The following is a 27908-nucleotide window of genomic DNA, read 5'->3' as shown; positions in this document are numbered from 1 at the left end:
ACGCGGCCACGCCACAGCGCTCGGAGCACGCGACGGGACAGGACGGGACAGAGCGGTGCCGCACAGCCCACTCGTTCCTTGCCGACCCGGAGCTTTTCCGAGGCGTTATTCCTGCAGTGCCCTCAAGACCAGACTGCAGGACTTGGTGACTCGGAGCTTTTCCAAGGCATCTCCCTTTCCTGCGGCTGCTGCCCTCGAGGACAGACCGTGGGATTTGGTGACCTGAATCATTTACGAGGAGTCTCCTGTCATTGTGGCGGAGCCCTCTGAGACCGGAGTGCAGGACTTGCTCTCCTGTAGCCTTCCTGAGGCTCCTCTGTCGCAGGTGCCTTCAAGGCACAAGTGCACGACCTGCTGACCCGGAACCTTCCCAGGCATCTCTCCTGCAAGAAGCCATACATCTACTCAGTGTCATGGAGCAGAGGCCCCTGACCGTGCCCAAGCAGGCCTTGGTGAAAAGTGAGGAAGAAGGCCCTGCAGCTGCCCCAGCACAGCAGCCTGCAGAGGTGCAGCAGTTCCAGCAGCCACAGGAGGGTGAGTGGCAGAGCTGGACCCCAGGGCTGGTGCCTGCAGCCAGCTAGGCCCCATCCCATCCCATCCCATCCCATCCCATCCCATCCCATCCCATCCCATCCCATCCCATCCCATCCCATCCCATCCCCTGGGAACATGCCCATGGACAGGAGGGAAGAGGGGCCAGGGCAGACCCCTCCGCAGCGGCCGTGCCCCATCCCTCGGCCCAGGCCCGGGCTGTGTTCTCCGGCCTCTCCCACGGCCCCTCAGCTCTGGCCGCGCTCGCTCTTTGCCAGATGCAGCCGTGGACCGGACACAAGAGCAGGGCCCCGCCCGTGGCCGCTTCCGCAGAACAGCGCAGGTACCTGCAGCCATCCCCACCCGGGCTGGGCCTGCTGTCGCTGCTCAGCCGAGCACCGCGCTGGCAGCACCCCATGGAACATCCCTCCCTTCTTTGCCCTTCTCCTGCAGATGATTTGCGAATTCATCAGGAGAATTCGGGAGGAAGAGAGCAGCGTCACGGGCACTGGGGTCAGAGCACACCCTCACATCTTCAAAACCAAGACCAGTGCCGCCCTGCTGGATATGCTTGTGGAGGAGGGCGTTTCCAGCCCAAAGAGAGTAAGCAGCCTGTGGCCAGGGCTGGAGCCCCCCAGGAATCGCTTGGCCACCCAAGCCACGCCCGCTGGTCACTTTAAGCCTTTGAGGCCATCACAGTGTGCTGGGAAGGGAAGCACTCCTCTGGAGAAGCAGGGGACATTAGTCCCTCTGGCAGCTTTCCAACTCTCCCCGTGCCTTCTCCAGGTGCCCGCCATGGTGAGGTACATCCACCAGTGGCTCCTGTCCAATGAGTATCCTGACTCCAGACTGTCCAGGACCCTTCTGGCTCTGACTGAGGCCTACCCCTCTGATGTGGTGATGACCATCCTGCGTGTGGCCCCATCATGTGACAGGTATGGGGCCCACCTGCCCAGAGGGCCCAGGGCTCACCAGCCCATCGGCCTGTGGAGCCCGTCCCAGGTGTCTGACAAACGCAGAGTTCCAGGGCCTTCTGGTTCCTCCATTTCCCAGCCCTGGCATGTCAGCCCCCAAGCCTGCTGCCATGCTCCCTCCCTGCCCCTCAGGGGCCCGTCCCCACAGGGGTGGGCTGCCTGGCTGCTGCCTGTGAGGGGCACTGGGCAGAGGCAGGGCTGGCAGCCAGCTCAGGTCCCCGCTGCTGCCCAGGCCACGGTGCTGTGGCCGAGATCCCCCCTGAGACAGTGCTCTGACCCCACAGAGCTGCCACGACCATGTGGAAGACGCTCATGTGCTCAGTCAGGACTTCAAAGACAGTCATGCCGCTACTCCTCGATGTGCTGGGGAGCTGGCCAGAGCACAGCACGCGCACCTCCGACGGGGACAACACAGTCGTCTTTGCCCTGGCTGTGAGTTTCTGGAACCGGCCCTTGCTCGCCCCCGGCTCGCCGTTCCAGCAGTTCTCCATCCTCCTTCCCCCACTGCATCTGCCTGCCTCAGGCGCTGGGCTGAAACTGGGGCTAGGGGCAGGTTCAGGGGCACCAGGCCCGGTGCTCCCCCCTGCGTCTCCCCTGGCCTCTCCCTCCCATGCTCGGGCCCTGCCACATGGACACCTTGGCAGTGAGCGCTGTCTCGGGGTGGTCTGTCCTCTGCAGGCAACTCTGGTGATGTGGAAGATCCTCCAGGTGCCCTGTGTGCCACACGTAGTGACAGTCTATTTGCCCCACCTCTTTGTGCATCTGCTCTTCCAAGTGTTCTTCAGCACAGTGCAGATGCCAGAGAAGGTTGAGAACTTGTGGAGAGCATGCCAGGAGCAACATGGCCTTGCCACCGACCCCAACAGGTGCTCCATGCCAGTCCTCCTGTCCCTCCCATGTCCCCAGCGCAGGAGCCAGTGCCCACCAGCGTGACCTGGGCTTTGCTCTGCACACAGGTTTGCAGTGCAGACCCTGAAGGACCTGCTCTGCCGACTCTACTATGAGGACGTGGTGGTGGCCGTGGAACACAAGCGTGGCTGGGACACGCTGCTCTGTGCTGACACCCACCACCACGCAGTGGGTCTGCTGGCCAGGTGAGGCCCCCTCCTCCCCAGCTGCCCTCGGCATCTGTGCCCTGTGTCCCGGGTGCCCCACACAGTCCCCGTGCTCATGGGCCAGAGGGCCTTGTCACCGAGGGCCGGCCGGCCGGCCAAGGACACTGGAAAAGGCTGGGAGAGGAGGGTCCCCAAGAGCAGCCACTTCCCAAAAGACCCAGGTCCCCTTGCAGGGTGGCGGGGAAAGACCAGACCTGTGTGAGTCTGTCCTGGGAGAGGTTTGCCCCCCCGGCTCACGGTCTTGCTTCCTTTCTCCTCCTGCCAGGGAGATGTCCCGGGCCTCCAAATTCATGCCTTTCCGGATCGTTTGCCACCTGTTCAGCCTGCTCAGCGGGGAGGAGCCATGCCAGGATCTGCCTGCCCTGGCCTTCATTGTGGAGGTGAGCCCGATGGCCAGCGCAGCCTCGCCCCGCTGCCTCCCAGCTCTCTGCCCTCTCGTAGCCGCAGCTGCCCGGGACGGTGCCCGCGCCCTGTGCTGCTGCCTGGGCCCAGCGCTGCACGCTTGCGGGCTCGTGCCGGCCGGCTCCCCCGTCACTCCCCTGTGCCTTTCAGGTCCTCTCAGATCCCCCTTTCCAGCATTGGCTGGACTGGGGTAGATGCAGTGACAGCGTTCTGGAGATCATGTCCAAGAACCTGCGGAGCGAGTGCAGGGAGAGGCGTCGCCTGGCGCTCAGAGGCCTTGTGGTGCTCAGCGAGGATCCCTCGATGGTGAGAAGGGGGCAGCGGCTGAAGCTGCGCTGGCAGCGTGGGGCTGGGGAAGGCAGTCGCCTGGGCTTGGCTGGGCTTCGGGCACTGAGGCAGCTGTTCCCAGCTCTCCTGCCTCCCGGTTCAGCTGCCCGAGTGCTTCGGGACAGGCCTTTGGCCTCTGGGCCCTGCAGCAGCAGGGTGGGGTTGCACAGCCTTGTGTTCCACACAGAACAAAGGAATGTGGAGCCTGAGCGAAAGCCTCGTGGAGCGCCTGCAGGAAGATGACAGCAACATGGCTGGGATGACCATCGTCGTCCTCGGCTATTTGTTCCTGCATAGTGGTGCCCCGATACCCAGCCCCATCGCCCTGCAGCTGGCTGAGGCGCTCCTGCCACTTTTTGACAACGTAAGGCTCTGTGCCCCCAGCCACGGCCACTGGCTGCTGCCCAGACACTTTGTGCCCTGTGCATTTTCAGGCCCGTGCCCAGGTGGGCCTGGAGCGGCCGATGCGGAGCTCTGTCTTGCTTCCTTTCATACAGGATGACAGCCAGGTGCGGCTGCGCTCCACGTGCATCTTCCAAGAGATGATGGGCTTATTATCGGCAGAGGGAAAAAAGGCCCTGAAGTCACACGTGCGCCAGAGCCTGCTCCCACTCTCCTTCCACTGCCATGACGAGGACGGGCACGTGGCCGATGTGAGGACTCCTGGGCTGCCGGGGTTCCCCTGGGAGGGGGCTCGGCCGCCTCCTGCCCTGGCGCCTCATGGGCTGCAGCACCCCCCTGGCCTCGGCACAAGGACACGGGTCCTGTGCCCTGGGCTGTGGTGCCATCTCCCGGTCTCTGCTGCTCTCCAGGCCTCCCGGGAAGCGCTGCATTGTGCGGCCAGCTTCCTGAAAAGGAGAGATCTCGAACGCGTGCTGGACGCAAAGCAGACATGGAGGTTCGGCGAGGGCCTGGTAAGGACGGCCTGGAAGCCCAAGTCGCAGCCTGGAGAAGCCCCCTGACTGCGGTGCTCCGTGTGGGGGGCTGGCAGCTGTGCCCCCCGCCCGGCGCTGCAGCCAGGGGCTCCAGCCTGCGCTCCACACGCTGCTCCCATCCCCGGCCGCACGGGCTCTTCTCCAGGCTCCTGTGGCCGCGATCCGGGTGCCCACGGAGCCCCGGCCTCGCTGGGCTTTGGGGCGGGGGGGGCACCGCGGCTCCCCGGGCAGCGCCCGGCCCTCGGCCCCCTCCAGAGCCCGGCGCCAGCGGCTGCTGGCCGGGCCTCAGGGCTGTGCGGGCAGGGGAGGCCACGGCGGGCAGCAGGGAGCGCCCGGCCGAGGGGCTGAGCCCGCGCCAACCCTTCCCTCCTGGCGCTCTCTCCAGCTGGCAGGGGACAGGAGCCGAGCGGCCGAGCACTTGCGGCGGGCCCTGCCGTACCTGCGGAGCCCACAGGAGTCCCTGCGACAGGCGGCCGTCGGGTTCATTGGTGAGCCACGAGCCCGGGGCCCCTCCCCGCCTCTCCCCGCCCCGCCGCGGCGCGGCCCCGGCCCCGGCTGCTGCCCCGGCAGCGGGATCCGGGCTAGGGGCCGTGGGGCTCCGCCTGCCCTCGGGGCTGCCACCGTCCTCTCGCAGCCGTGCCCTCGGGCGTCGGGATGCGGCGAGGGCCCGGGCTGAGCCCTGCCGGGGCGAGGAGAGCGTGTGGCCGCAGGGCTGGCAGCGCCGCTGTCAGGGAGCTGTGCCGCTGGGGCCGTGACAGGCTCTGTGTTCCCAGGCATCGCCGGGCGGCACCTGAGGGGCCAGCAGGAAGAGCTCCAGCTCCTCTGCGAGGGTGAGTGAGTGCAGCCGGCTGTCAGCGGGGGCTGGCGGGGGGAGCTGCAATCCCTGCCCCGGCTGCGGAGGGCTCTGCTCTCTGCGCGGACGAGGGGTGGTGTGGGCAGAGCACAGAGAGGTTTCAGGGGCACGTGGGGGATTTGTGGCCAGCACCTTTGGTTGTCCAGGGACCTTCGATCCCGTTGGTCTCTGCTCCCTCTTGGCCGTGGCCAGAGCAGGCTGGGATGGCCCTGGCAGGGGGGGTCTCCTCGGGTCCCCGCAGATCTGGAGTCCGACCGTGCCTCTGTTCCTCTCTCTTGCAGCCCTTGAAGACGCGTCCCGTGACATCAGCCCTGCCGTTTCCAGCCTGGCGCGTCAAACAGCCTACGTCCTCCGGGCACTGGAGAGAGCTCCGCGCTCCATCTTCCAGATGCTGCGAGATCGACTCCGCAGGGCATGCAGGACACGGCCTCGTCTGTCGGGCCGTGGCTGGCTGCAATGCTGGAGCTCCTCATCGACCTGATCTGGGAGGTTCTCTCTGCTGGGGCCACCTGAACCAGCGGGCATTTTTTTTTCAGATGGTTCTTGTCTTCTTTTGGTTTTTCCCTTATATGTAAATATAGAATGTGTTTGTCTGAGACTAAAATTGGTTCATGCCTCAACCATCGATATAAAGTTTTTTCTCATTATCAAGAAGCTACAACCAAAGATGACTCCCTGAATGGTGGGACTTTGAACTGGAAGTCAAACTGCTGATTACATAAAGGGAAACCCATGGTTCAATCATCCCCGGTTGAGTTTGGGGTGGGGGGAGAGCGCAGCTCACAGAAGCCAGGTTTACACAGACCACCCCAACCAATCGAGGCGGGGGGAGGGGGAGGGAGGAGGTTTCAGGTTCACGGAGTGACCTCTGGTCAGAGGCACTGAGCACCCATCCTCCGTTACATAAACCGGCCCGGCTGTGGAACTCCCAAACCCCACAGGCCACACGCACGGCACTTTCACCTGAGAGGCTTTGCACCACAGGACTGCACGTGATGCAACAGATCCAGAGTCGGTGGTGAGAGACTGCCCCCCTCCCCCAGGGGGACATGCCTGGACATTGCTACCTGGCTCGAGGGTATATAAACCCATCCGATTCTGTGCTTTCTGGGGGGACTTTCACCACCAAGAACACCAGCTGGATCAGCTGGATCAGCGGAACATGGTGGGGATCCACGGAGTGGTGATATTTTCCTTATCCTGTCCCTGTCACTCTTTCTGTCCCCTGCCAACTATTTTCTACTTCTTTCTTTCTCTCTCTAATATTTACCATCAAATAAAACCCATAGTATTGTCACTGGCATATGGTCTCGTTTGCACCTTAATTCGGGCAGAGGCATTTCTAAGAACCTTCAAAAGGAATTGTAACAGTGTTCTAATACACAGACTCCCAGGAGCTTTCTTCTGGTGCCCAGTGTCCGCAGGGCACAGGGGAAGAGGGGAAAAAGGATGCTTGTGCTCAGCAAGTTGCCCGGGTGTGCAGTGTGGAAGGGGAAATGGCCAGAAGCCCCCTGGCCTTTGGTGGTTCTGCTGAAGCCTTAATGCTGCCGACAGAGCGGCTGGGCAGGGGCCGGAGCTGCGGGGACGGCTGCGAGACCGGTGCCTGGAGATGGCCGCAACTCCTGTCCCAGGCAGGAACCGCCGCCTGTGTCCTCCTGCCCGTGCGTTGCTGGCTGGACTGCTGAGGGCTCCAAGGTGCCTCTTGATCCGGCCCCTCTGCAGCTCCGTCGGGGCTGCGGCGCTGCTTGGCCGGGCTGGGGGAGAGCCTGAGGGGCCGGGGTGGTGGGAAGGCCTGAGGAACCGGGTGTCAAAGACCATAAGCAGCCCCCGGGCAGCCGCTTCGTTCCTGCCACCCGGCTGTTCCGGCACTTCCCCGATGCGTCTGTCTCCCAGGCCTGCGGCAGAAGCCCTCAAGGCCAGCAGGAGGTGGGGAACACCCCAAGGTGCCCAGGCTGGGCCGGCTGGGGACAAGGAGGGCGGGGGGCCATGCCGGGCACGGCCACTGGCCGCTGCCAATAAGGGGCAGTGGGCGGAGGCAGGGCCGGCGGCCAGCCCGGGCCCCCGCGGCTGCCCAGGCCACGGTGCTGTGACCGAGGCCCCCCGGACACAGAGCTCTGGGCCCGCACAGCTGCTGCCTCCACGGGGAGGCCGGCGATGTCTCCTCGAGCAGGGCTGCCGAGTCGCTGCTGCCGAAGCGGCTCTGGACGCCGCAGAAACAGCAGCAGAGCGTGCACAGGAGCAGCAGCAGCCCGAACGCCTGCTCACCAAGGCATCCGCACCAGCCGGGATGCCAAACGCGGGCATAATGTGGGCACAACTGCACGTGGCTTGGCAAAAGGCTCCAGCAGAATTGGCCACAATGGCTTTCTCTTGCCTTGCCAGCCTCACAGCGACGCTCGGCAGCTTCGGCTGCAGCCCGTGCCCTTGACTGACTTCAGTGGCCGTGCTTGAGGGTGTTGTAAACGAGGCTGAGACTTTTTGAAAAGAAAAGCCAACTCCTTTCTTTATTAACAACTGAGAGCGGGAACCCAGGATAAGCCCAGGCTCCGTGCGACAAGCCAGAGTAAACCAACACACAAAAAAGGACAGTGCGACCCACTGGGTGCTCCCTTGGACCCCAAGTTCCGCAGGAGGACCCCGGTTAAAGTCCCAGGTCTGTTCTTTTACCCTCTGTCCCTTCACAACTGGTGGATTTGGGATCCTTCTTCTGATTGGCTCACTTCCAGGGCTTCTATTGGTCTTTATCAAGATGCATTTTTGTCCAATCATTTCCCGAGGGCGTTGAATGATTGCATAATCCTTTATCCAGTAGCGGTCCAAGATGCTGACATCACCTGCATGAGGTCATTTTCTAGTCCATCACGTCATCACGTCCCCAGTTGTGTCTCTCCCTGATATTATTGTGCTCACACTCTGATATTACACCTGGACAGTCTTGCAATCTCCTCAGTTAACAGGCCCGTTTGTTCAACTATCAACTCCCCTCTTTTATATCTCATCCAAACAGTAACAATCAACACCCCAAAACCGATTCATTTATTCCAAGGGCAGACTCGCCTTCCACAGACAGGCGTCCCAAGGCAGCCGCATTGGTGCCATGGTGAGGGAGAGGCTCTGATGGGACACAAGCCCTGCGCTGCAGCTGCTGTCCTTCTCCTCCATGCAGGCCCCTTAAAGACACATGCATGAGCTTCCAAAGTAAGCTTGGACTTGCTTGGAGCAATGGAAGAAGCAGCCGGCACTGAAGAAAAGCAGGGAGCGGTGGCAGACGTCCAGGGGTGGCGGGAAGCGCTTTGGTGTCTGCTGAGGAGACGGCCCAGTTCGCAAGCTCAGGCTTTGCTGCTAGAGGATCCTGCTTTGCTCTTGCTGGAGCTGGAGGCCATTCCCTACCAATGCATGGCCACTTGATCCATTGTTCCTGGATCAAGTCTGCTGGACCTGTGGCAACAAGTGTGTCCTGTGTCCCTGTGACAGCAGAAAAGGGCAGGACATGTCTTCTTCCAGCGTCTGTCTTGGCTGCTCCTTCAGGGTGCTGGCACCGTCATCAGAGACACCCAACAGCGTCTTCTCCCCGAGCTATCCCTATCCTCTGCGCTTCCCCAGGTGTCTCCCTTGACGTTCCCTGGGGAACCTCCCTGCTTGTGGCCATCCATTGCCGTGCTCAGCAAGGACGCAGCTGTGTTTGGACGTGAGCTGCCGCAGCCAGACACGCAGCAAGTGGAGCGTAGACTATCAGAGGCTGGGCCGATTCTTTTTTTTCCAGAGTGCAAGAAAGACAGAAAGGCACAAGGAAAGGTCACAGTGTCCCTCTAGAATCTCTTTGTCCTGTGAAACTCAGCAGCTGAAGCTGTTCTGGTGCTACTGCTAGTCTCCTCCATGAAAACATTCATTCCAGGAAGGAGCAATGTCGGGGTCTCCTCCCCCCGCCATGTAGCCCTGGGAGAGGGGCCCTGAGGGGACAGGGACGGGCTTTCCTAGCCCCTGGTCAGCCTCGTTCCCCATTGGTTGTTTTGTGTTTCCCTGCACGGGCAAGGACCCTCGGCTCCCGTGACTGTAAGAGTTCCTCGGCAGAGCTCCGGCCATGCGGCTGGAGAAATAACCATCTCTGAAACATCTACCAAGAATCTGTCCATATATGTTTCTTTTCCACGGGACTCCTGGTTTGATACGTCTTGTTACAGTATCCCCGCTGTAACAGAGCAACATCTCCTGTCAGATACCAATCTGTTGCCCCCAGCCGCTCCAGCTGCTCCTGCCAACAGCCCCCTGTAGGAAGGAGCACAGACCCCAATGCATCTTGGCTTTGGCTGCCCATGGGCAGAGAAGACCCCCGGGGCACAGGTCTCTGGGGCAGGAGACGGGCAGCAGTGCTACCAGGGCTCGGGGGGTGGCAGGTCTGCTTTGGCAGGGACTCTGCCACACCTGCCCATTTCAGCGCTCCCCGGGCCCCAGGGCTCAGAGCAGCACTCGTTCCCTGGCCCACACGTTCCTCGTCTGTGTCACAGCCCCGGGCTTAGGACGGCCACCGGCCGGGACGTGTCCCAAGGAGGCCGTGCCAGCTTCTGTGGAAGGCCCCGTGCCCGTCCCGCCGCGGCTGCGTCGGCAGCCGTGGGGGCTCCTTGTGCTGCCCCGAGCCCGCAGAGCAGGGGAGCGTTTGCTTATGGTTGGAGCCGTTGCTTAAGTTCCTGTCGGGCTGTCTTAGACACTTGGGGCAAGGGATTCCTTCCAAGCTGGGCCACTTGGGGCGGGCTGGGGGCGGCCCAGGGCAGGTGGCATTGTGTGCAAGGGCCCTTTGTGACATGGTGCAGCACGGTCACCGTGGGTGTCCCAGGGCCCTTTGTGACACGTGCTGCTGACATAGGTGCTGGCGGCGACGCGGCCACGCCACAGCGCTCGGAGCACGCGACGGGACAGGACGGGACAGAGCGGTGCCGCACAGCCCACTCGTTCCTTGCCGACCCGGAGCTTTTCCGAGGCGTTATTCCTGCAGTGCCCTCAAGACCAGACTGCAGGACTTGGTGACTCGGAGCTTTTCCAAGGCATCTCCCTTTCCTGCGGCTGCTGCCCTCGAGGACAGACCGTGGGATTTGGTGACCTGAATCATTTACGAGGAGTCTCCTGTCATTGTGGCGGAGCCCTCTGAGACCGGAGTGCAGGACTTGCTCTCCTGTAGCCTTCCTGAGGCTCCTCTGTCGCAGGTGCCTTCAAGGCACAAGTGCACGACCTGCTGACCCGGAACCTTCCCAGGCATCTCTCCTGCAAGAAGCCATACATCTACTCAGTGTCATGGAGCAGAGGCCCCTGACCGTGCCCAAGCAGGCCTTGGTGAAAAGTGAGGAAGAAGGCCCTGCAGCTGCCCCAGCACAGCAGCCTGCAGAGGTGCAGCAGTTCCAGCAGCCACAGGAGGGTGAGTGGCAGAGCTGGACCCCAGGGCTGGTGCCTGCAGCCAGCTAGGCCCCATCCCATCCCATCCCATCCCATCCCATCCCATCCCATCCCATCCCATCCCATCCCATCCCATCCCATCCCATCCCATCCCATCCCATCCCATCCCCTGGGAACATGCCCATGGACAGGAGGGAAGAGGGGCCAGGGCAGACCCCTCCGCAGCGGCCGTGCCCCATCCCTCGGCCCAGGCCCGGGCTGTGTTCTCCGGCCTCTCCCACGGCCCCTCAGCTCTGGCCGCGCTCGCTCTTTGCCAGATGCAGCCGTGGACCGGACACAAGAGCAGGGCCCCGCCCGTGGCCGCTTCCGCAGAACAGCGCAGGTACCTGCAGCCATCCCCACCCGGGCTGGGCCTGCTGTCGCTGCTCAGCCGAGCACCGCGCTGGCAGCACCCCATGGAACATCCCTCCCTTCTTTGCCCTTCTCCTGCAGATGATTTGCGAATTCATCAGGAGAATTCGGGAGGAAGAGAGCAGCGTCACGGGCACTGGGGTCAGAGCACACCCTCACATCTTCAAAACCAAGACCAGTGCCGCCCTGCTGGATATGCTTGTGGAGGAGGGCGTTTCCAGCCCAAAGAGAGTAAGCAGCCTGTGGCCAGGGCTGGAGCCCCCCAGGAATCGCTTGGCCACCCAAGCCACGCCCGCTGGTCACTTTAAGCCTTTGAGGCCATCACAGTGTGCTGGGAAGGGAAGCACTCCTCTGGAGAAGCAGGGGACATTAGTCCCTCTGGCAGCTTTCCAACTCTCCCCGTGCCTTCTCCAGGTGCCCGCCATGGTGAGGTACATCCACCAGTGGCTCCTGTCCAATGAGTATCCTGACTCCAGACTGTCCAGGACCCTTCTGGCTCTGACTGAGGCCTACCCCTCTGATGTGGTGATGACCATCCTGCGTGTGGCCCCATCATGTGACAGGTATGGGGCCCACCTGCCCAGAGGGCCCAGGGCTCACCAGCCCATCGGCCTGTGGAGCCCGTCCCAGGTGTCTGACAAACGCAGAGTTCCAGGGCCTTCTGGTTCCTCCATTTCCCAGCCCTGGCATGTCAGCCCCCAAGCCTGCTGCCATGCTCCCTCCCTGCCCCTCAGGGGCCCGTCCCCACAGGGGTGGGCTGCCTGGCTGCTGCCTGTGAGGGGCACTGGGCAGAGGCAGGGCTGGCAGCCAGCTCAGGTCCCCGCTGCTGCCCAGGCCACGGTGCTGTGGCCGAGATCCCCCCTGAGACAGTGCTCTGACCCCACAGAGCTGCCACGACCATGTGGAAGACGCTCATGTGCTCAGTCAGGACTTCAAAGACAGTCATGCCGCTACTCCTCGATGTGCTGGGGAGCTGGCCAGAGCACAGCACGCGCACCTCCGACGGGGACAACACAGTCGTCTTTGCCCTGGCTGTGAGTTTCTGGAACCGGCCCTTGCTCGCCCCCGGCTCGCCGTTCCAGCAGTTCTCCATCCTCCTTCCCCCACTGCATCTGCCTGCCTCAGGCGCTGGGCTGAAACTGGGGCTAGGGGCAGGTTCAGGGGCACCAGGCCCGGTGCTCCCCCCTGCGTCTCCCCTGGCCTCTCCCTCCCATGCTCGGGCCCTGCCACATGGACACCTTGGCAGTGAGCGCTGTCTCGGGGTGGTCTGTCCTCTGCAGGCAACTCTGGTGATGTGGAAGATCCTCCAGGTGCCCTGTGTGCCACACGTAGTGACAGTCTATTTGCCCCACCTCTTTGTGCATCTGCTCTTCCAAGTGTTCTTCAGCACAGTGCAGATGCCAGAGAAGGTTGAGAACTTGTGGAGAGCATGCCAGGAGCAACATGGCCTTGCCACCGACCCCAACAGGTGCTCCATGCCAGTCCTCCTGTCCCTCCCATGTCCCCAGCGCAGGAGCCAGTGCCCACCAGCGTGACCTGGGCTTTGCTCTGCACACAGGTTTGCAGTGCAGACCCTGAAGGACCTGCTCTGCCGACTCTACTATGAGGACGTGGTGGTGGCCGTGGAACACAAGCGTGGCTGGGACACGCTGCTCTGTGCTGACACCCACCACCACGCAGTGGGTCTGCTGGCCAGGTGAGGCCCCCTCCTCCCCAGCTGCCCTCGGCATCTGTGCCCTGTGTCCCGGGTGCCCCACACAGTCCCCGTGCTCATGGGCCAGAGGGCCTTGTCACCGAGGGCCGGCCGGCCGGCCAAGGACACTGGAAAAGGCTGGGAGAGGAGGGTCCCCAAGAGCAGCCACTTCCCAAAAGACCCAGGTCCCCTTGCAGGGTGGCGGGGAAAGACCAGACCTGTGTGAGTCTGTCCTGGGAGAGGTTTGCCCCCCCGGCTCACGGTCTTGCTTCCTTTCTCCTCCTGCCAGGGAGATGTCCCGGGCCTCCAAATTCATGCCTTTCCGGATCGTTTGCCACCTGTTCAGCCTGCTCAGCGGGGAGGAGCCATGCCAGGATCTGCCTGCCCTGGCCTTCATTGTGGAGGTGAGCCCGATGGCCAGCGCAGCCTCGCCCCGCTGCCTCCCAGCTCTCTGCCCTCTCGTAGCCGCAGCTGCCCGGGACGGTGCCCGCGCCCTGTGCTGCTGCCTGGGCCCAGCGCTGCACGCTTGCGGGCTCGTGCCGGCCGGCTCCCCCGTCACTCCCCTGTGCCTTTCAGGTCCTCTCAGATCCCCCTTTCCAGCATTGGCTGGACTGGGGTAGATGCAGTGACAGCGTTCTGGAGATCATGTCCAAGAACCTGCGGAGCGAGTGCAGGGAGAGGCGTCGCCTGGCGCTCAGAGGCCTTGTGGTGCTCAGCGAGGATCCCTCGATGGTGAGAAGGGGGCAGCGGCTGAAGCTGCGCTGGCAGCGTGGGGCTGGGGAAGGCAGTCGCCTGGGCTTGGCTGGGCTTCGGGCACTGAGGCAGCTGTTCCCAGCTCTCCTGCCTCCCGGTTCAGCTGCCCGAGTGCTTCGGGACAGGCCTTTGGCCTCTGGGCCCTGCAGCAGCAGGGTGGGGTTGCACAGCCTTGTGTTCCACACAGAACAAAGGAATGTGGAGCCTGAGCGAAAGCCTCGTGGAGCGCCTGCAGGAAGATGACAGCAACATGGCTGGGATGACCATCGTCGTCCTCGGCTATTTGTTCCTGCATAGTGGTGCCCCGATACCCAGCCCCATCGCCCTGCAGCTGGCTGAGGCGCTCCTGCCACTTTTTGACAACGTAAGGCTCTGTGCCCCCAGCCACGGCCACTGGCTGCTGCCCAGACACTTTGTGCCCTGTGCATTTTCAGGCCCGTGCCCAGGTGGGCCTGGAGCGGCCGATGCGGAGCTCTGTCTTGCTTCCTTTCATACAGGATGACAGCCAGGTGCGGCTGCGCTCCACGTGCATCTTCCAAGAGATGATGGGCTTATTATCGGCAGAGGGAAAAAAGGCCCTGAAGTCACACGTGCGCCAGAGCCTGCTCCCACTCTCCTTCCACTGCCATGACGAGGACGGGCACGTGGCCGATGTGAGGACTCCTGGGCTGCCGGGGTTCCCCTGGGAGGGGGCTCGGCCGCCTCCTGCCCTGGCGCCTCATGGGCTGCAGCACCCCCCTGGCCTCGGCACAAGGACACGGGTCCTGTGCCCTGGGCTGTGGTGCCATCTCCCGGTCTCTGCTGCTCTCCAGGCCTCCCGGGAAGCGCTGCATTGTGCGGCCAGCTTCCTGAAAAGGAGAGATCTCGAACGCGTGCTGGACGCAAAGCAGACATGGAGGTTCGGCGAGGGCCTGGTAAGGACGGTCTGGAAGCCCAAGTCGCAGCCTGGAGAAGCCCCCTGACTGCGGTGCTCCGTGTGGGGGGCTGGCAGCTGTGCCCCCCGCCCGGCGCTGCAGCCAGGGGCTCCAGCCTGCGCTCCACACGCTGCTCCCATCCCCGGCCGCACGGGCTCTTCTCCAGGCTCCTGTGGCCGCGAGCCGGGTGCCCACGGAGCCCCGGCCTCGCTGGGCTTTGGGGCGGGGGGGGCACCGCGGCTCCCCGGGCAGCGCCCGGCCCTCGGCCCCCTCCAGAGCCCGGCGCCAGCGGCTGCTGGCCGGGCCTCAGGGCTGTGCGGGCAGGGGAGGCCACGGCGGGCAGCAGGGAGCGCCCGGCCGAGGGGCTGAGCCCGCGCCAACCCTTCCCTCCTGGCGCTCTCTCCAGCTGGCAGGGGACAGGAGCCGAGCGGCCGAGCACTTGCGGCGGGCCCTGCCATACCTGCGGAGCCCACAGGAGTCCCTGCGACAGGCGGCCATCAGGTTCATTGGTGAGCCACGAGGCCGGGGCCCCTGCCCTCCCCTCCCCGCCCCGCCGCAGCGCGGCCCCAGCCCCGGCTGCTGCCCCGGCAGCGGGATCCGGGCTAGGGGCCGTGGGGCTCCGCCTGCCCTCGGGGCTGCCACCGTCCTCTCGCAGCCGTGCCCTCGGGCGTCGGGATGCGGCGAGGGCCCGGGCTGAGCCCTGCCGGGGCGAGGAGAGCGTGTGGCCGCAGGGCTGGCAGCGCCGCTGTCAGGGAGCTGTGCCGCTGGGGCCGTGACAGGCTCTGTGTTCCCAGGCATCGCCGGGCGGCACCTGAGGGGCCAGCAGGAAGAGCTCCAGCTCCTCTGCGAGGGTGAGTGAGTGCAGCCGGCTGTCAGCGGGGGCTGGCGGGGGGAGCTGCAATCCCTGCCCCGGCTGCGGAGGGCTCTGCTCTCTGCGCGGACGAGGGGTGGTGTGGGCAGAGCACAGAGAGGTTTCAGGGGCACGTGGGGGATTTGTGGCCAGCACCTTTGGTTGTCCAGGGACCTTCGATCCCGTTGGTCTCTGCTCCCTCTTGGCCGTGGCCAGAGCAGGCTGGGATGGCCCTGGCAGGGGGGGTCTCCTCGGGTCCCCGCAGATCTGGAGTCCGACCGTGCCTCTGTTCCTCTCTCTTGCAGCCCTTGAAGACGCGTCCCGTGACATCAGCCCTGCCGTTTCCAGCCTGGCGCGTCAAACAGCCTACGTCCTCCGGGCACTGGAGAGAGCTCCGCGCTCCATCTTCCAGATGCTGCGAGATCGACTCCGCAGGGCATGCAGGACACGGCCTCGTCTGTCGGGCCGTGGCTGGCTGCAATGCTGGAGCTCCTCATCGACCTGATCTGGGAGGTTCTCTCTGCTGGGGCCACCTGAACCAGCGGGCATTTTTTTTTCAGATGGTTCTTGTCTTCTTTTGGTTTTTCCCTTATATGTAAATATAGAATGTGTTTGTCTGAGACTAAAATTGGTTCATGCCTCAACCATCGATATAAAGTTTTTTCTCATTATCAAGAAGCTACAACCAAAGATGACTCCCTGAATGGTGGGACTTTGAACTGGAAGTCAAACTGCTGATTACATAAAGGGAAACCCATGGTTCAATCATCCCCGGTTGAGTTTGGGGTGGGGGGAGAGCGCAGCTCACAGAAGCCAGGTTTACACAGACCACCCCAACCAATCGAGGCGGGGGGAGGGGGAGGGAGGAGGTTTCAGGTTCACGGAGTGACCTCTGGTCAGAGGCACTGAGCACCCATCCTCCGTTACATAAACCGGCCCGGCTGTGGAACTCCCAAACCCCACAGGCCACACGCACGGCACTTTCACCTGAGAGGCTTTGCACCACAGGACTGCACGTGATGCAACAGATCCAGAGTCGGTGGTGAGAGACTGCCCCCCTTCCCCAGGGGGACATGCCTGGACATTGCTACCTGGCTCGAGGGTATATAAACCCATCCGATTCTGTGCTTTCTGGGGGGACTTTCACCACCAAGAACACCAGCTGGATCAGCTGGATCAGCGGAACATGGTGGGGATCCACGGAGTGGTGATATTTTCCTTATCCTGTCCCTGTCACTCTTTCTGTCCCCTGCCAACTATTTTCTACTTCTTTCTTTCTCTCTCTAATATTTACCATCAAATAAAACCCATAGTATTGTCACTGGCATATGGTCTCGTTTGCACCTTAATTCGGGCAGAGGCATTTCTAAGAACCTTCAAAAGGAATTGTAACAGTGTTCTAATACACAGACTCCCAGGAGCTTTCTTCTGGTGCCCAGTGTCCGCAGGGCACAGGGGAAGAGGGGAAAAAGGATGCTTGTGCTCAGCAAGTTGCCCGGGTGTGCAGTGTGGAAGGGGAAATGGCCAGAAGCCCCCTGGCCTTTGGTGGTTCTGCTGAAGCCTTAATGCTGCCGACAGAGCGGCTGGGCAGGGGCCGGAGCTGCGGGGACGGCTGCGAGACCGGTGCCTGGAGATGGCCGCAACTCCTGTCCCAGGCAGGAACCGCCGCCTGTGTCCTCCTGCCCGTGCGTTGCTGGCTGGACTGCTGAGGGCTCCAAGGTGCCTCTTGATCCGGCCCCTCTGCAGCTCCGTCGGGGCTGCGGCGCTGCTTGGCCGGGCTGGGGGAGAGCCTGAGGGGCCGGGGTGGTGGGAAGGCCTGAGGAACCGGGTGTCAAAGACCATAAGCAGCCCCCGGGCAGCCGCCTCGTTCCTGCCACCCGGCTGTTCCGGCACTTCCCCGATGCGTCTGTCTCCCAGGCCTGCGGCAGAAGCCCTCGAGGCCAGCAGGAGGTGGGGAACACCCCAAGGTGCCCAGGCTGGGCCGGCTGGGGACAAGGAGGGCGGGGGGCCATGCCGGGCACGGCCACTGGCCGCTGCCAATAAGGGGCAGTGGGCGGAGGCAGGGCCGGCGGCCAGCCCGGGCCCCCGCGGCTGCCCAGGCCACGGTGCTGTGACCGAGGCCCCCCGGACACAGAGCTCTGGGCCCGCACAGCTGCTGCCTCCACGGGGAGGCCGGCGATGTCTCCTCGAGCAGGGCTGCCGAGTCGCTGCTGCCGAAGCGGCTCTGGACGCCGCAGAAACAGCAGCAGAGCGTGCACAGGAGCAGCAGCAGCCCGAACGCCTGCTCACCAAGGCATCCGCACCAGCCGGGATGCCAAACGCGGGCATAATGTGGGCACAACTGCACGTGGCTTGGCAAAAGGCTCCAGCAGAATTGGCCACAATGGCTTTCTCTTGCCTTGCCAGCCTCACAGCGACGCTCGGCAGCTTCGGCTGCAGCCCGTGCCCTTGACTGACTTCAGTGGCCGTGCTTGAGGGTGTTGTAAACGAGGCTGAGACTTTTTGAAAAGAAAAGCCAACTCCTTTCTTTATTAACAACTGAGAGCGGGAACCCAGGATAAGCCCAGGCTCCGTGCGACAAGCCAGAGTAAACCAACACACAAAAAAGGACAGTGCGACCCACTGGGTGCTCCCTTGGACCCCAAGTTCCGCAGGAGGACCCCGGTTAAAGTCCCAGGTCCGTTCTTTTACCCTCTGTCCCTTTACAACTGGTGGATTTGGGATCCTTCTTCTGATTGGCTCACTTCCAGGGCTTCTATTGGTCTTTATCAAGATGCATTTTTGTCCAATCATTTCCCGAGGGCGTTGAATGATTGCATAATCCTTTATCCAGTAGCGGTCCAAGATGCTGACATCACCTGCATGAGGTCATTTTCTAGTCCATCACGTCATCACGTCCCCAGTTGTGTCTCTCCCTGATATTATTGTGCTCACACTCTGATATTACACCTGGACAGTCTTGCAATCTCCTCAGTTAACAGGCCCGTTTGTTCAACTATCAACTCCCCTCTTTTATATCTCATCCAAACAGTAACAATCAACACCCCAAAACCGATTCATTTATTCCAAGGGCAGACTCGCCTTCCACAGACAGGCGTCCCAAGGCAGCCGCATTGGTGCCATGGTGAGGGAGAGGCTCTGATGGGACACAAGCCCTGCGCTGCAGCTGCTGTCCTTCTCCTCCATGCAGGCCCCTTAAAGACACATGCATGAGCTTCCAAAGTAAGCTTGGACTTGCTTGGAGCAATGGAAGAAGCAGCCGGCACTGAAGAAAAGCAGGGAGCGGTGGCAGACGTCCAGGGGTGGCGGGAAGCGCTTTGGTGTCTGCTGAGGAGACGGCCCAGTTCGCAAGCTCAGGCTTTGCTGCTAGAGGATCCTGCTTTGCTCTTGCTGGAGCTGGAGGCCATTCCCTACCAATGCATGGCCACTTGATCCATTGTTCCTGGATCAAGTCTGCTGGACCTGTGGCAACAAGTGTGTCCTGTGTCCCTGTGACAGCAGAAAAGGGCAGGACATGTCTTCTTCCAGCGTCTGTCTTGGCTGCTCCTTCAGGGTGCTGGCACCGTCATCAGAGACACCCAACAGCGTCTTCTCCCCGAGCTATCCCTATCCTCTGCGCTTCCCCAGGTGTCTCCCTTGACGTTCCCTGGGGAACCTCCCTGCTTGTGGCCATCCATTGCCGTGCTCAGCAAGGACGCAGCTGTGTTTGGACGTGAGCTGCCGCAGCCAGACACGCAGCAAGTGGAGCGTAGACTATCAGAGGCTGGGCCGATTCTTTTTTTTCCAGAGTGCAAGAAAGACAGAAAGGCACAAGGAAAGGTCACAGTGTCCCTCTAGAATCTCTTTGTCCTGTGAAACTCAGCAGCTGAAGCTGTTCTGGTGCTACTGCTAGTCTCCTCCATGAAAACATTCATTCCAGGAAGGAGCAATGTCGGGGTCTCCTCCCCCCGCCATGTAGCCCTGGGAGAGGGGCCCTGAGGGGACAGGGACGGGCTTTCCTAGCCCCTGGTCAGCCTCGTTCCCCATTGGTTGTTTTGTGTTTCCCTGCACGGGCAAGGACCCTCGGCTCCCGTGACTGTAAGAGTTCCTCGGCAGAGCTCCGGCCATGCGGCTGGAGAAATAACCATCTCTGAAACATCTACCAAGAATCTGTCCATATATGTTTCTTTTCCACGGGACTCCTGGTTTGATACGTCTTGTTACAGTATCCCCGCTGTAACAGAGCAACATCTCCTGTCAGATACCAATCTGTTGCCCCCAGCCGCTCCAGCTGCTCCTGCCAACAGCCCCCTGTAGGAAGGAGCACAGACCCCAGTGCATCTTGGCTTTGGCTGCCCATGGGCAGAGAAGACCCCCGGGGCACAGGTCTCTGGGGCAGGAGACGGGCAGTAGTGCTGCCAGGGCTCGGGGGGTGGCAGGTCTGCTTTGGCAGGGACTCTGCCACACCTGCCCATTTCAGCGCTCCCCGGGCCCCAGGGCTCAGAGCAGCACTCGTTCCCTGGCCCACACGTTCCTCGTCTGTGTCACAGCCCCGGGCTTAGGACGGCCACCGGCCGGGACGTGTCCCAAGGAGGCCGTGCCAGCTTCTGTGGAAGGCCCCGTGCCCGTCCCGCCGCGGCTGCGTCGGCAGCCGTGGGGGCTCCTTGTGCTGCCCCGAACCCGCAGAGCAGGGGAGCGTTTGCTTATGGTTGGAGCCGTTGCTTAAGTTCCTGTCGGGCTGTCTTAGACACTTGGGGCAAGGGATTCCTTCCAAGCTGGGCCACTTGGGGCGGGCTGGGGGCGGCCCAGGGCAGGTGGCATTGTGTGCAAGGGCCCTTTGTGACATGGTGCAGCACGGTCACCGTGGGTGTCCCAGGGCCCTTTGTGACACGTGCTGCTGACATAGGTGCTGGCGGCGACGCGGCCACGCCACAGCGCTCGGAGCACGCGACGGGACAGGACGGGACAGAGCGGTGCCGCACAGCCCACTCGTTCCTTGCCGACCCGGAGCTTTTCCGAGGCGTTATTCCTGCAGTGCCCTCAAGACCAGACTGCAGGACTTGGTGACTCGGAGCTTTTCCAAGGCATCTCCCTTTCCTGCGGCTGCTGCCCTCGAGGACAGACCGTGGGATTTGGTGACCTGAATCATTTACGAGGAGTCTCCTGTCATTGTGGCGGAGCCCTCTGAGACCGGAGTGCAGGACTTGCTCTCCTGTAGCCTTCCTGAGGCTCCTCTGTCGCAGGTGCCTTCAAGGCACAAGTGCACGACCTGCTGACCCGGAACCTTCCCAGGCATCTCTCCTGCAAGAAGCCATACATCTACTCAGTGTCATGGAGCAGAGGCCCCTGACCGTGCCCAAGCAGGCCTTGGTGAAAAGTGAGGAAGAAGGCCCTGCAGCTGCCCCAGCACAGCAGCCTGCAGAGGTGCAGCAGTTCCAGCAGCCACAGGAGGGTGAGTGGCAGAGCTGGACCCCAGGGCTGGTGCCTGCAGCCAGCTAGGCCCCATCCCATCCCATCCCATCCCATCCCATCCCATCCCATCCCATCCCATCCCATCCCATCCCATCCCATCCCATCCCATCCCATCCCATCCCATCCCATCCCATCCTATCCCATCCCATCCCATCCCATCCCATCCCATCCCATCCCATCCCATCCCATCCCCTGGGAACATGCCCATGGACAGGAGGGAAGAGGGGCCAGGGCAGACCCCTCCGCAGCGGCCGTGCCCCATCCCTCGGCCCAGGCCCGGGCTGTGTTCTCCGGCCTCTCCCACGGCCCCTCAGCTCTGGCCGCGCTCGCTCTTTGCCAGATGCAGCCGTGGACCGGACACAAGAGCAGGGCCCCGCCCGTGGCCGCTTCCGCAGAACAGCGCAGGTACCTGCAGCCATCCCCACCCGGGCTGGGCCTGCTGTCGCTGCTCAGCCGAGCACCGCGCTGGCAGCACCCCATGGAACATCCCTCCCTTCTTTGCCCTTCTCCTGCAGATGATTTGCGAATTCATCAGGAGAATTCGGGAGGAAGAGAGCAGCGTCACAGGCACTGGGGTCAGAGCACACCCTCACATCTTCAAAACCAAGACCAGTGCCGCCCTGCTGGATATGCTTGTGGAGGAGGGCGTTTCCAGCCCAAAGAGAGTAAGCAGCCTGTGGCCAGGGCTGGAGCCCCCCAGGAATCGCTTGGCCACCCAAGCCACGCCCGCTGGTCACTTTAAGCCTTTGAGGCCATCACAGTGTGCTGGGAAGGGAAGCGCTCCTCTGGAGAAGCAGGGGACATTAGTCCCTCTGGCAGCTTTCCAACTCTCCCCGTGCCTTCTCCAGGTGCCCGCCATGGTGAGGTACATCCACCAGTGGCTCCTGTCCAATGAGTATCCTGACTCCAGACTGTCCAGGACCCTTCTGGCTCTGACTGAGGCCTACCCCACTGATGTGGTGATGACCATCCTGCGTGTGGCCCCATCATGTGACAGGTATGGGGCCCACCTGCCCAGAGGGCCCAGGGCTCACCAGCCCATCGGCCTGTGGAGCCCGTCCCAGGTGTCTGACAAACGCAGAGTTCCAGGGCCTTCTGGCTCCTCCATTTCCCAGCCCTGGCATGTCAGCCCCCAAGCCTGCTGCCATGCTCCCTCCCTGCCCCTCAGGGGCCCGTCCCCACAGGGGTGGGCTGCCTGGCTGCTGCCTGTGAGGGGCACTGGGCAGAGGCAGGGCTGGCAGCCAGCTCAGGTCCCCGCTGCTGCCCAGGCCACGGTGCTGTGGCCGAGATCCCCCCTGAGACAGTGCTCTGACCCCACAGAGCTGCCACGACCATGTGGAAGACGCTCATGTGCTCAGTCAGGACTTCAAAGACAGTCATGCCGCTACTCCTCGATGTGCTGGGGAGCTGGCCAGAGCACAGCACGCGCACCTCCGACGGGGACGACACAGTCGTCTTTGCCCTGGCTGTGAGTTTCTGGAACCGGCCCTTGCTCGCCCCCGGCTCGCCGTTCCAGCAGTTCTCCATCCTCCTTCCCCCACTGCATCTGCCTGCCTCAGGCGCTGGGCTGAAACTGGGGCTAGGGGCAGGTTCAGGGGCACCAGGCCCGGTGCTCCCCCCTGCGTCTCCCCTGGCCTCTCCCTCCCATGCTCGGGCCCTGCCACATGGACACCTCGGCAGTGAGCGCTGTCTCGGGGTGGTCTGTCCTCTGCAGGCAACTCTGGTGATGTGGAAGATCCTCCAGGTGCCCTGTGTGCCACACGTAGTGACAGTCTATTTGCCCCACCTCTTTGTGCATCTGCTCTTCCAAGTGTTCTTCAGCACAGTGCAGATGCCAGAGAAGGTTGAGAACTTGTGGAGAGCATGCCAGGAGCAACATGGCCTTGCCACCGACCCCAACAGGTGCTCCATGCCAGTCCTCCTGTCCCTCCCATGTCCCCAGCGCAGGAGCCAGTGCCCACCAGCGTGACCTGGGCTTTGCTCTGCACACAGGTTTGCAGTGCAGACCCTGAAGGACCTGCTCTGCCGACTCTACTATGAGGACGTGGTGGTGGCCGTGGAACACAAGCGTGGCTGGGACACGCTGCTCTGTGCTGACACCCACCACCACGCAGTGGGTCTGCTGGCCAGGTGAGGCCCCCTCCTCCCCAGCTGCCCTCGGCATCTGTGCCCTGTGTCCCGGGTGCCCCACACAGTCCCCGTGCTCATGGGCCAGAGGGCCTTGTCACCGAGGGCCGGCCGGCCGGCCAAGGACACTGGAAAAGGCTGGGAGAGGAGGGTCCCCAAGAGCAGCCACTTCCCAAAAGACCCAGGTCCCCTTGCAGGGTGGCGGGGAAAGACCAGACCTGTGTGAGTCTGTCCTGGGAGAGGTTTGCCCCCCCGGCTCACGGTCTTGCTTCCTTTCTCCTCCTGCCAGGGAGATGTCCCGGGCCTCCAAATTCATGCCTTTCCGGATCGTTTGCCACCTGTTCAGCCTGCTCAGCGGGGAGGAGCCATGCCAGGATCTGCCTGCCCTGGCCTTCATTGTGGAGGTGAGCCCGATGGCCAGCGCAGCCTCGCCCCGCTGCCTCCCAGCTCTCTGCCCTCTCGTAGCCGCAGCTGCCCGGGACGGTGCCCGCGCCCTGTGCTGCTGCCTGGGCCCAGCGCTGCACGCTTGCGGGCTCGTGCCGGCCGGCTCCCCCGTCACTCCCCTGTGCCTTTCAGGTCCTCTCAGATCCCCCTTTCCAGCATTGGCTGGACTGGGGTAGATGCAGTGACAGCGTTCTGGAGATCATGTCCAAGAACCTGCGGAGCGAGTGCAGGGAGAGGCGTCGCCTGGCGCTCAGAGGCCTTGTGGTGCTCAGCGAGGATCCCTCGATGGTGAGAAGGGGGCAGCGGCTGAAGCTGCGCTGGCAGCGTGGGGCTGGGGAAGGCAGTCGCCTGGGCTTGGCTGGGCTTCGGGCACTGAGGCAGCTGTTCCCAGCTCTCCTGCCTCCCGGTTCAGCTGCCCGAGTGCTTCGGGACAGGCCTTTGGCCTCTGGGCCCTGCAGCAGCAGGGTGGGGTTGCACAGCCTTGTGTTCCACACAGAACAAAGGAATGTGGAGCCTGAGCGAAAGCCTCGTGGAGCGCCTGCAGGAAGATGACAGCAACATGGCTGGGATGACCATCGTCGTCCTCGGCTATTTGTTCCTGCATAGTGGTGCCCCGATACCCAGCCCCATCGCCCTGCAGCTGGCTGAGGCGCTCCTGCCACTTTTTGACAACGTAAGGCTCTGTGCCCCCAGCCACGGCCACTGGCTGCTGCCCAGACACTTTGTGCCCTGTGCATTTTCAGGCCCGTGCCCAGGTGGGCCTGGAGCGGCCGATGCGGAGCTCTGTCTTGCTTCCTTTCATACAGGATGACAGCCAGGTGCGGCTGCGCTCCACGTGCATCTTCCAAGAGATGATGGGCTTATTATCGGCAGAGGGAAAAAAGGCCCTGAAGTCACACGTGCGCCAGAGCCTGCTCCCACTCTCCTTCCACTGCCATGACGAGGACGGGCACGTGGCCGATGTGAGGACTCCTGGGCTGCCGGGGTTCCCCTGGGAGGGGGCTCGGCCGCCTCCTGCCCTGGCGCCTCATGGGCTGCAGCACCCCCCTGGCCTCGGCACAAGGACACGGGTCCTGTGCCCTGGGCTGTGGTGCCATCTCCCGGTCTCTGCTGCTCTCCAGGCCTCCCGGGAAGCGCTGCATTGTGCGGCCAGCTTCCTGAAAAGGAGAGATCTCGAACGCGTGCTGGACGCAAAGCAGACATGGAGGTTCGGCGAGGGCCTGGTAAGGACGGCCTGGAAGCCCAAGTCGCAGCCTGGAGAAGCCCCCTGACTGCGGTGCTCCGTGTGGGGGGCTGGCAGCTGTGCCCCCCGCCCGGCGCTGCAGCCAGGGGCTCCAGCCTGCGCTCCACACGCTGCTCCCATCCCCGGCCGCACGGGCTCTTCTCCAGGCTCCTGTGGCCGCGAGCCGGGTGCCCACGGAGCCCCGGCCTCGCTGGGCTTTGGGGCGGGGGGGGCACCGCGGCTCCCCGGGCAGCGCCCGGCCCTCGGCCCCCTCCAGAGCCCGGCGCCAGCGGCTGCTGGCCGGGCCTCAGGGCTGTGCGGGCAGGGGAGGCCACGGCGGGCAGCAGGGAGCGCCCGGCCGAGGGGCTGAGCCCGCGCCAACCCTTCCCTCCTGGCGCTCTCTCCAGCTGGCAGGGGACAGGAGCCGAGCGGCCGAGCACTTGCGGCGGGCCCTGCCGTACCTGCGGAGCCCACAGGAGTCCCTGCGACAGGCGGCCATCAGGTTCATTGGTGAGCCACGAGGCCGGGGCCCCTGCCCTCCCCTCCCCGCCCCGCCGCAGCGCGGCCCCAGCCCCGGCTGCTGCCCCGGCAGCGGGATCCGGGCCAGGGGCCGTGGGGCTCCGCCTGCCCTCGGGGCTGCCACCGCCCTCTCGCAGCCGTGCCCTCGGGCGTCGGGATGCGGCGAGGGCCCGGGCTGAGCCCTGCCGGGGCGAGGAGAGCGTGTGGCCGCAGGGCTGGCAGCGCCGCTGTCAGGGAGCTGTGCCGCTGGGGCCGTGACAGGCTCTGTGTTCCCAGGCATCGCCGGGCGGCACCTGAGGGGCCAGCAGGAAGAGCTCCAGCTCCTCTGCGAGGGTGAGTGAGTGCAGCCGGCTGTCAGCGGGGGCTGGCGGGGGGAGCTGCAATCCCTGCCCCGGCTGCGGAGGGCTCTGCTCTCTGCGCGGACGAGGGGTGGTGTGGGCAGAGCACAGAGAGGTTTCAGGGGCACGTGGGGGATTTGTGGCCAGCACCTTTGGTTGTCCAGGGACCTTCGATCCCGTTGGTCTCTGCTCCCTCTTGGCCGTGGCCAGAGCAGGCTGGGATGGCCCTGGCAGGGGGGGTCTCCTCGGGTCCCCGCAGATCTGGAGTCCGACCGTGCCTCTGTTCCTCTCTCTTGCAGCCCTTGAAGACGCGTCCCGTGACATCAGCCCTGCCGTTTCCAGCCTGGCGCGTCAAACAGCCTACGTCCTCCGGGCACTGGAGAGAGCTCCGCGCTCCATCTTCCAGATGCTGCGAGATCGACTCCGCAGGGCATGCAGGACACGGCCTCGTCTGTCGGGCCGTGGCTGGCTGCAATGCTGGAGCTCCTCATCGACCTGGTCTGGGAGGTTCTCTCTGCTGGGGCCACCTGAACCAGCGGGCATTTTTTTTTCAGATGGTTCTTGTCTTCTTTTGGTTTTTCCCTTATATGTAAATATAGAATGTGTTTGTCTGAGACTAAAATTGGTTCATGCCTCAACCATCGATATAAAGTTTTTTCTCATTATCAAGAAGCTACAACCAAAGATGACTCCCTGAATGGTGGGACTTTGAACTGGAAGTCAAACTGCTGATTACATAAAGGGAAACCCATGGTTCAATCATCCCCGGTTGAGTTTGGGGTGGGGGGAGAGCGCAGCTCACAGAAGCCAGGTTTACACAGACCACCCCAACCAATCGAGGCGGGGGGAGGGGGAGGGAGGAGGTTTCAGGTTCACGGAGTGACCTCTGGTCAGAGGCACTGAGCACCCATCCTCCGTTACATAAACCGGCCCGGCTGTGGAACTCCCAAACCCCACAGGCCACACGCACGGCACTTTCACCTGAGAGGCTTTGCACCACAGGACTGCACGTGATGCAACAGATCCAGAGTCGGTGGTGAGAGACTGCCCCCCTCCCCCAGGGGGACATGCCTGGACATTGCTACCTGGCTCGAGGGTATATAAACCCATCCGATTCTGTGCTTTCTGGGGGGACTTTCACCACCAAGAACACCAGCTGGATCAGCTGGATCAGCGGAACATGGTGGGGATCCACGGAGTGGTGATATTTTCCTTATCCTGTCCCTGTCACTCTTTCTGTCCCCTGCCAACTATTTTCTACTTCTTTCTTTCTCTCTCTAATATTTACCATCAAATAAAACCCATAGTATTGTCACTGGCATATGGTCTCATTTGCACCTTAATTCGGGCAGAAGCATTTCTAAGAACCTTCAAAAGGAATTGTAACAGTGTTCTAATACACAGACTCCCAGGAGCTTTCTTCTGGTGCCCAGTGTCCGCAGGGCACAGGGGAAGAGGGGAAAAAGGATGCTTGTGCTCAGCAAGTTGCCCGGGTGTGCAGTGTGGAAGGGGAAATGGCCAGAAGCCCCCTGGCCTTTGGTGGTTCTGCTGAAGCCTTAATGCTGCCGACAGAGCGGCTGGGCAGGGGCCGGAGCTGCGGGGACGGCTGCGAGACCGGTGCCTGGAGATGGCCGCAACTCCTGTCCCAGGCAGGAACCGCCGCCTGTGTCCTCCTGCCCGTGCGTTGCTGGCTGGACTGCTGAGGGCTCCGAGGTGCCTCTTGATCCGACCCCTCTGCAGCTCCGTCGGGGCTGCGGCGCTGCTTGGCCGGGCTGGGGGAGAGCCTGAGGGGCCGGGGTGGTGGGAAGGCCTGAGGAACCGGGTGTCAAAGACCATAAGCAGCCCCCGGGCAGCCGCCTCGTTCCTGCCACCCGGCTGTTCCGGCACTTCCCCGATGCGTCTGTCTCCCAGGCCTGCGGCAGAAGCCCTCGAGGCCAGCAGGAGGTGGGGAACACCCCAAGGTGCACAGGCTGGGCCGGCTGGGGACAAGGAGGGCGGGGGGCCATGCCGGGCACGGCCACTGGCCGCTGCCAATAAGGGGCAGTGGGCGGAGGCAGGGCCGGCGGCCAGCCCGGGCCCCCGCGGCTGCCCAGGCCACGGTGCTGTGACCGAGGCCCCCCGGACACAGAGCTCTGGGCCCGCACAGCTGCTGCCTCCACGGGGAGGCCGGCGATGTCTCCTCGAGCAGGGCTGCCGAGTCGCTGCTGCCGAAGCGGCTCTGGACGCCGCAGAAACAGCAGCAGAGCGTGCACAGGAGCAGCAGCAGCCCGAACGCCTGCTCACCAAGGCATCCGCACCAGCCGGGATGCCAAACGGGGGCATAATGTGGGCACAACTGCACGTGGCTTGGCAAAAGGCTCCAGCAGAATTGGCCACAATGGCTTTCTCTTGCCTTGCCAGCCTCACAGCGACGCTCGGCAGCTTCGGCTGCAGCCCGTGCCCTTGACTGACTTCAGTGGCCGTGCTTGAGGGTGTTGTAAACGAGGCTGAGACTTTTTGAAAAGAAAAGCCAACTCCTTTCTTTATTAACAACTGAGAGCGGGAACCCAGGATAAGCCCAGGCTCCGTGCGACAAGCCAGAGTAAACCAACACACAAAAAAGGACAGTGCGACCCACTGGGTGCTCCCTTGGACCCCAAGTTCCGCAGGAGGACCCCGGTTAAA

General features: G+C 63.0%; 3 protein-coding genes across 3 annotated transcripts; all 3 read left to right on the top strand.

The window, feature by feature from the left end:
- The first annotated feature begins 401 nt into the window (after nt 1-401).
- On the top strand, nt 402-5726 carry LOC138119813 (maestro heat-like repeat-containing protein family member 7). The gene is made up of 15 exons (XM_069032013.1): nt 402-534; nt 810-874; nt 985-1134; nt 1318-1466; nt 1790-1937; nt 2184-2371; nt 2462-2599; nt 2886-3000; nt 3173-3328; nt 3537-3713; nt 3847-4002; nt 4162-4263; nt 4670-4772; nt 5058-5114; nt 5419-5726. The coding sequence occupies exons 1-15, from the start codon at nt 414-416 to the stop codon at nt 5616-5618; spliced, it is 2025 nt and encodes a 674-aa protein (XP_068888114.1). The 5' UTR covers nt 402-413; the 3' UTR covers nt 5619-5726.
- Nucleotides 5727-10411: 4685 nt separating this feature from the next.
- On the top strand, nt 10412-15756 carry LOC138119810 (maestro heat-like repeat-containing protein family member 7). Its single transcript, XM_069031997.1, has 15 exons — nt 10412-10544; nt 10840-10904; nt 11015-11164; nt 11348-11496; nt 11820-11967; nt 12214-12401; nt 12492-12629; nt 12916-13030; nt 13203-13358; nt 13567-13743; nt 13877-14032; nt 14192-14293; nt 14700-14802; nt 15088-15144; nt 15449-15756. Exons 1-15 carry the CDS (start codon nt 10424-10426, stop codon nt 15646-15648), a joined length of 2025 nt encoding a protein of 674 aa, XP_068888098.1. The 5' UTR covers nt 10412-10423; the 3' UTR covers nt 15649-15756.
- A 4685-nt stretch (nt 15757-20441) lies between these two features.
- LOC138117490 (maestro heat-like repeat-containing protein family member 6) lies at nt 20442-27690 on the top strand. Its single transcript, XM_069027854.1, has 16 exons — nt 20442-20574; nt 20935-20999; nt 21110-21259; nt 21443-21591; nt 21915-22062; nt 22309-22496; nt 22587-22724; nt 23011-23125; nt 23298-23453; nt 23662-23838; nt 23972-24127; nt 24287-24388; nt 24795-24897; nt 25183-25239; nt 25544-25742; nt 26799-27690. The coding sequence occupies exons 1-16, from the start codon at nt 20454-20456 to the stop codon at nt 27688-27690; spliced, it is 2916 nt and encodes a 971-aa protein (XP_068883955.1). The 5' UTR covers nt 20442-20453.
- The last annotated feature ends 218 nt before the right edge of the window (nt 27691-27908 follow it).

The sequence above is a fragment of the Aphelocoma coerulescens genome, chromosome 1 (assembly GCF_041296385.1).
Source record: "Aphelocoma coerulescens isolate FSJ_1873_10779 chromosome 1, UR_Acoe_1.0, whole genome shotgun sequence".
Classification (NCBI taxonomy): domain Eukaryota; kingdom Metazoa; phylum Chordata; class Aves; order Passeriformes; family Corvidae; genus Aphelocoma; species Aphelocoma coerulescens.
Note: the sequence above shows the minus strand (reverse complement) of the source record. Positions and strands in the feature narration are given on the sequence as shown.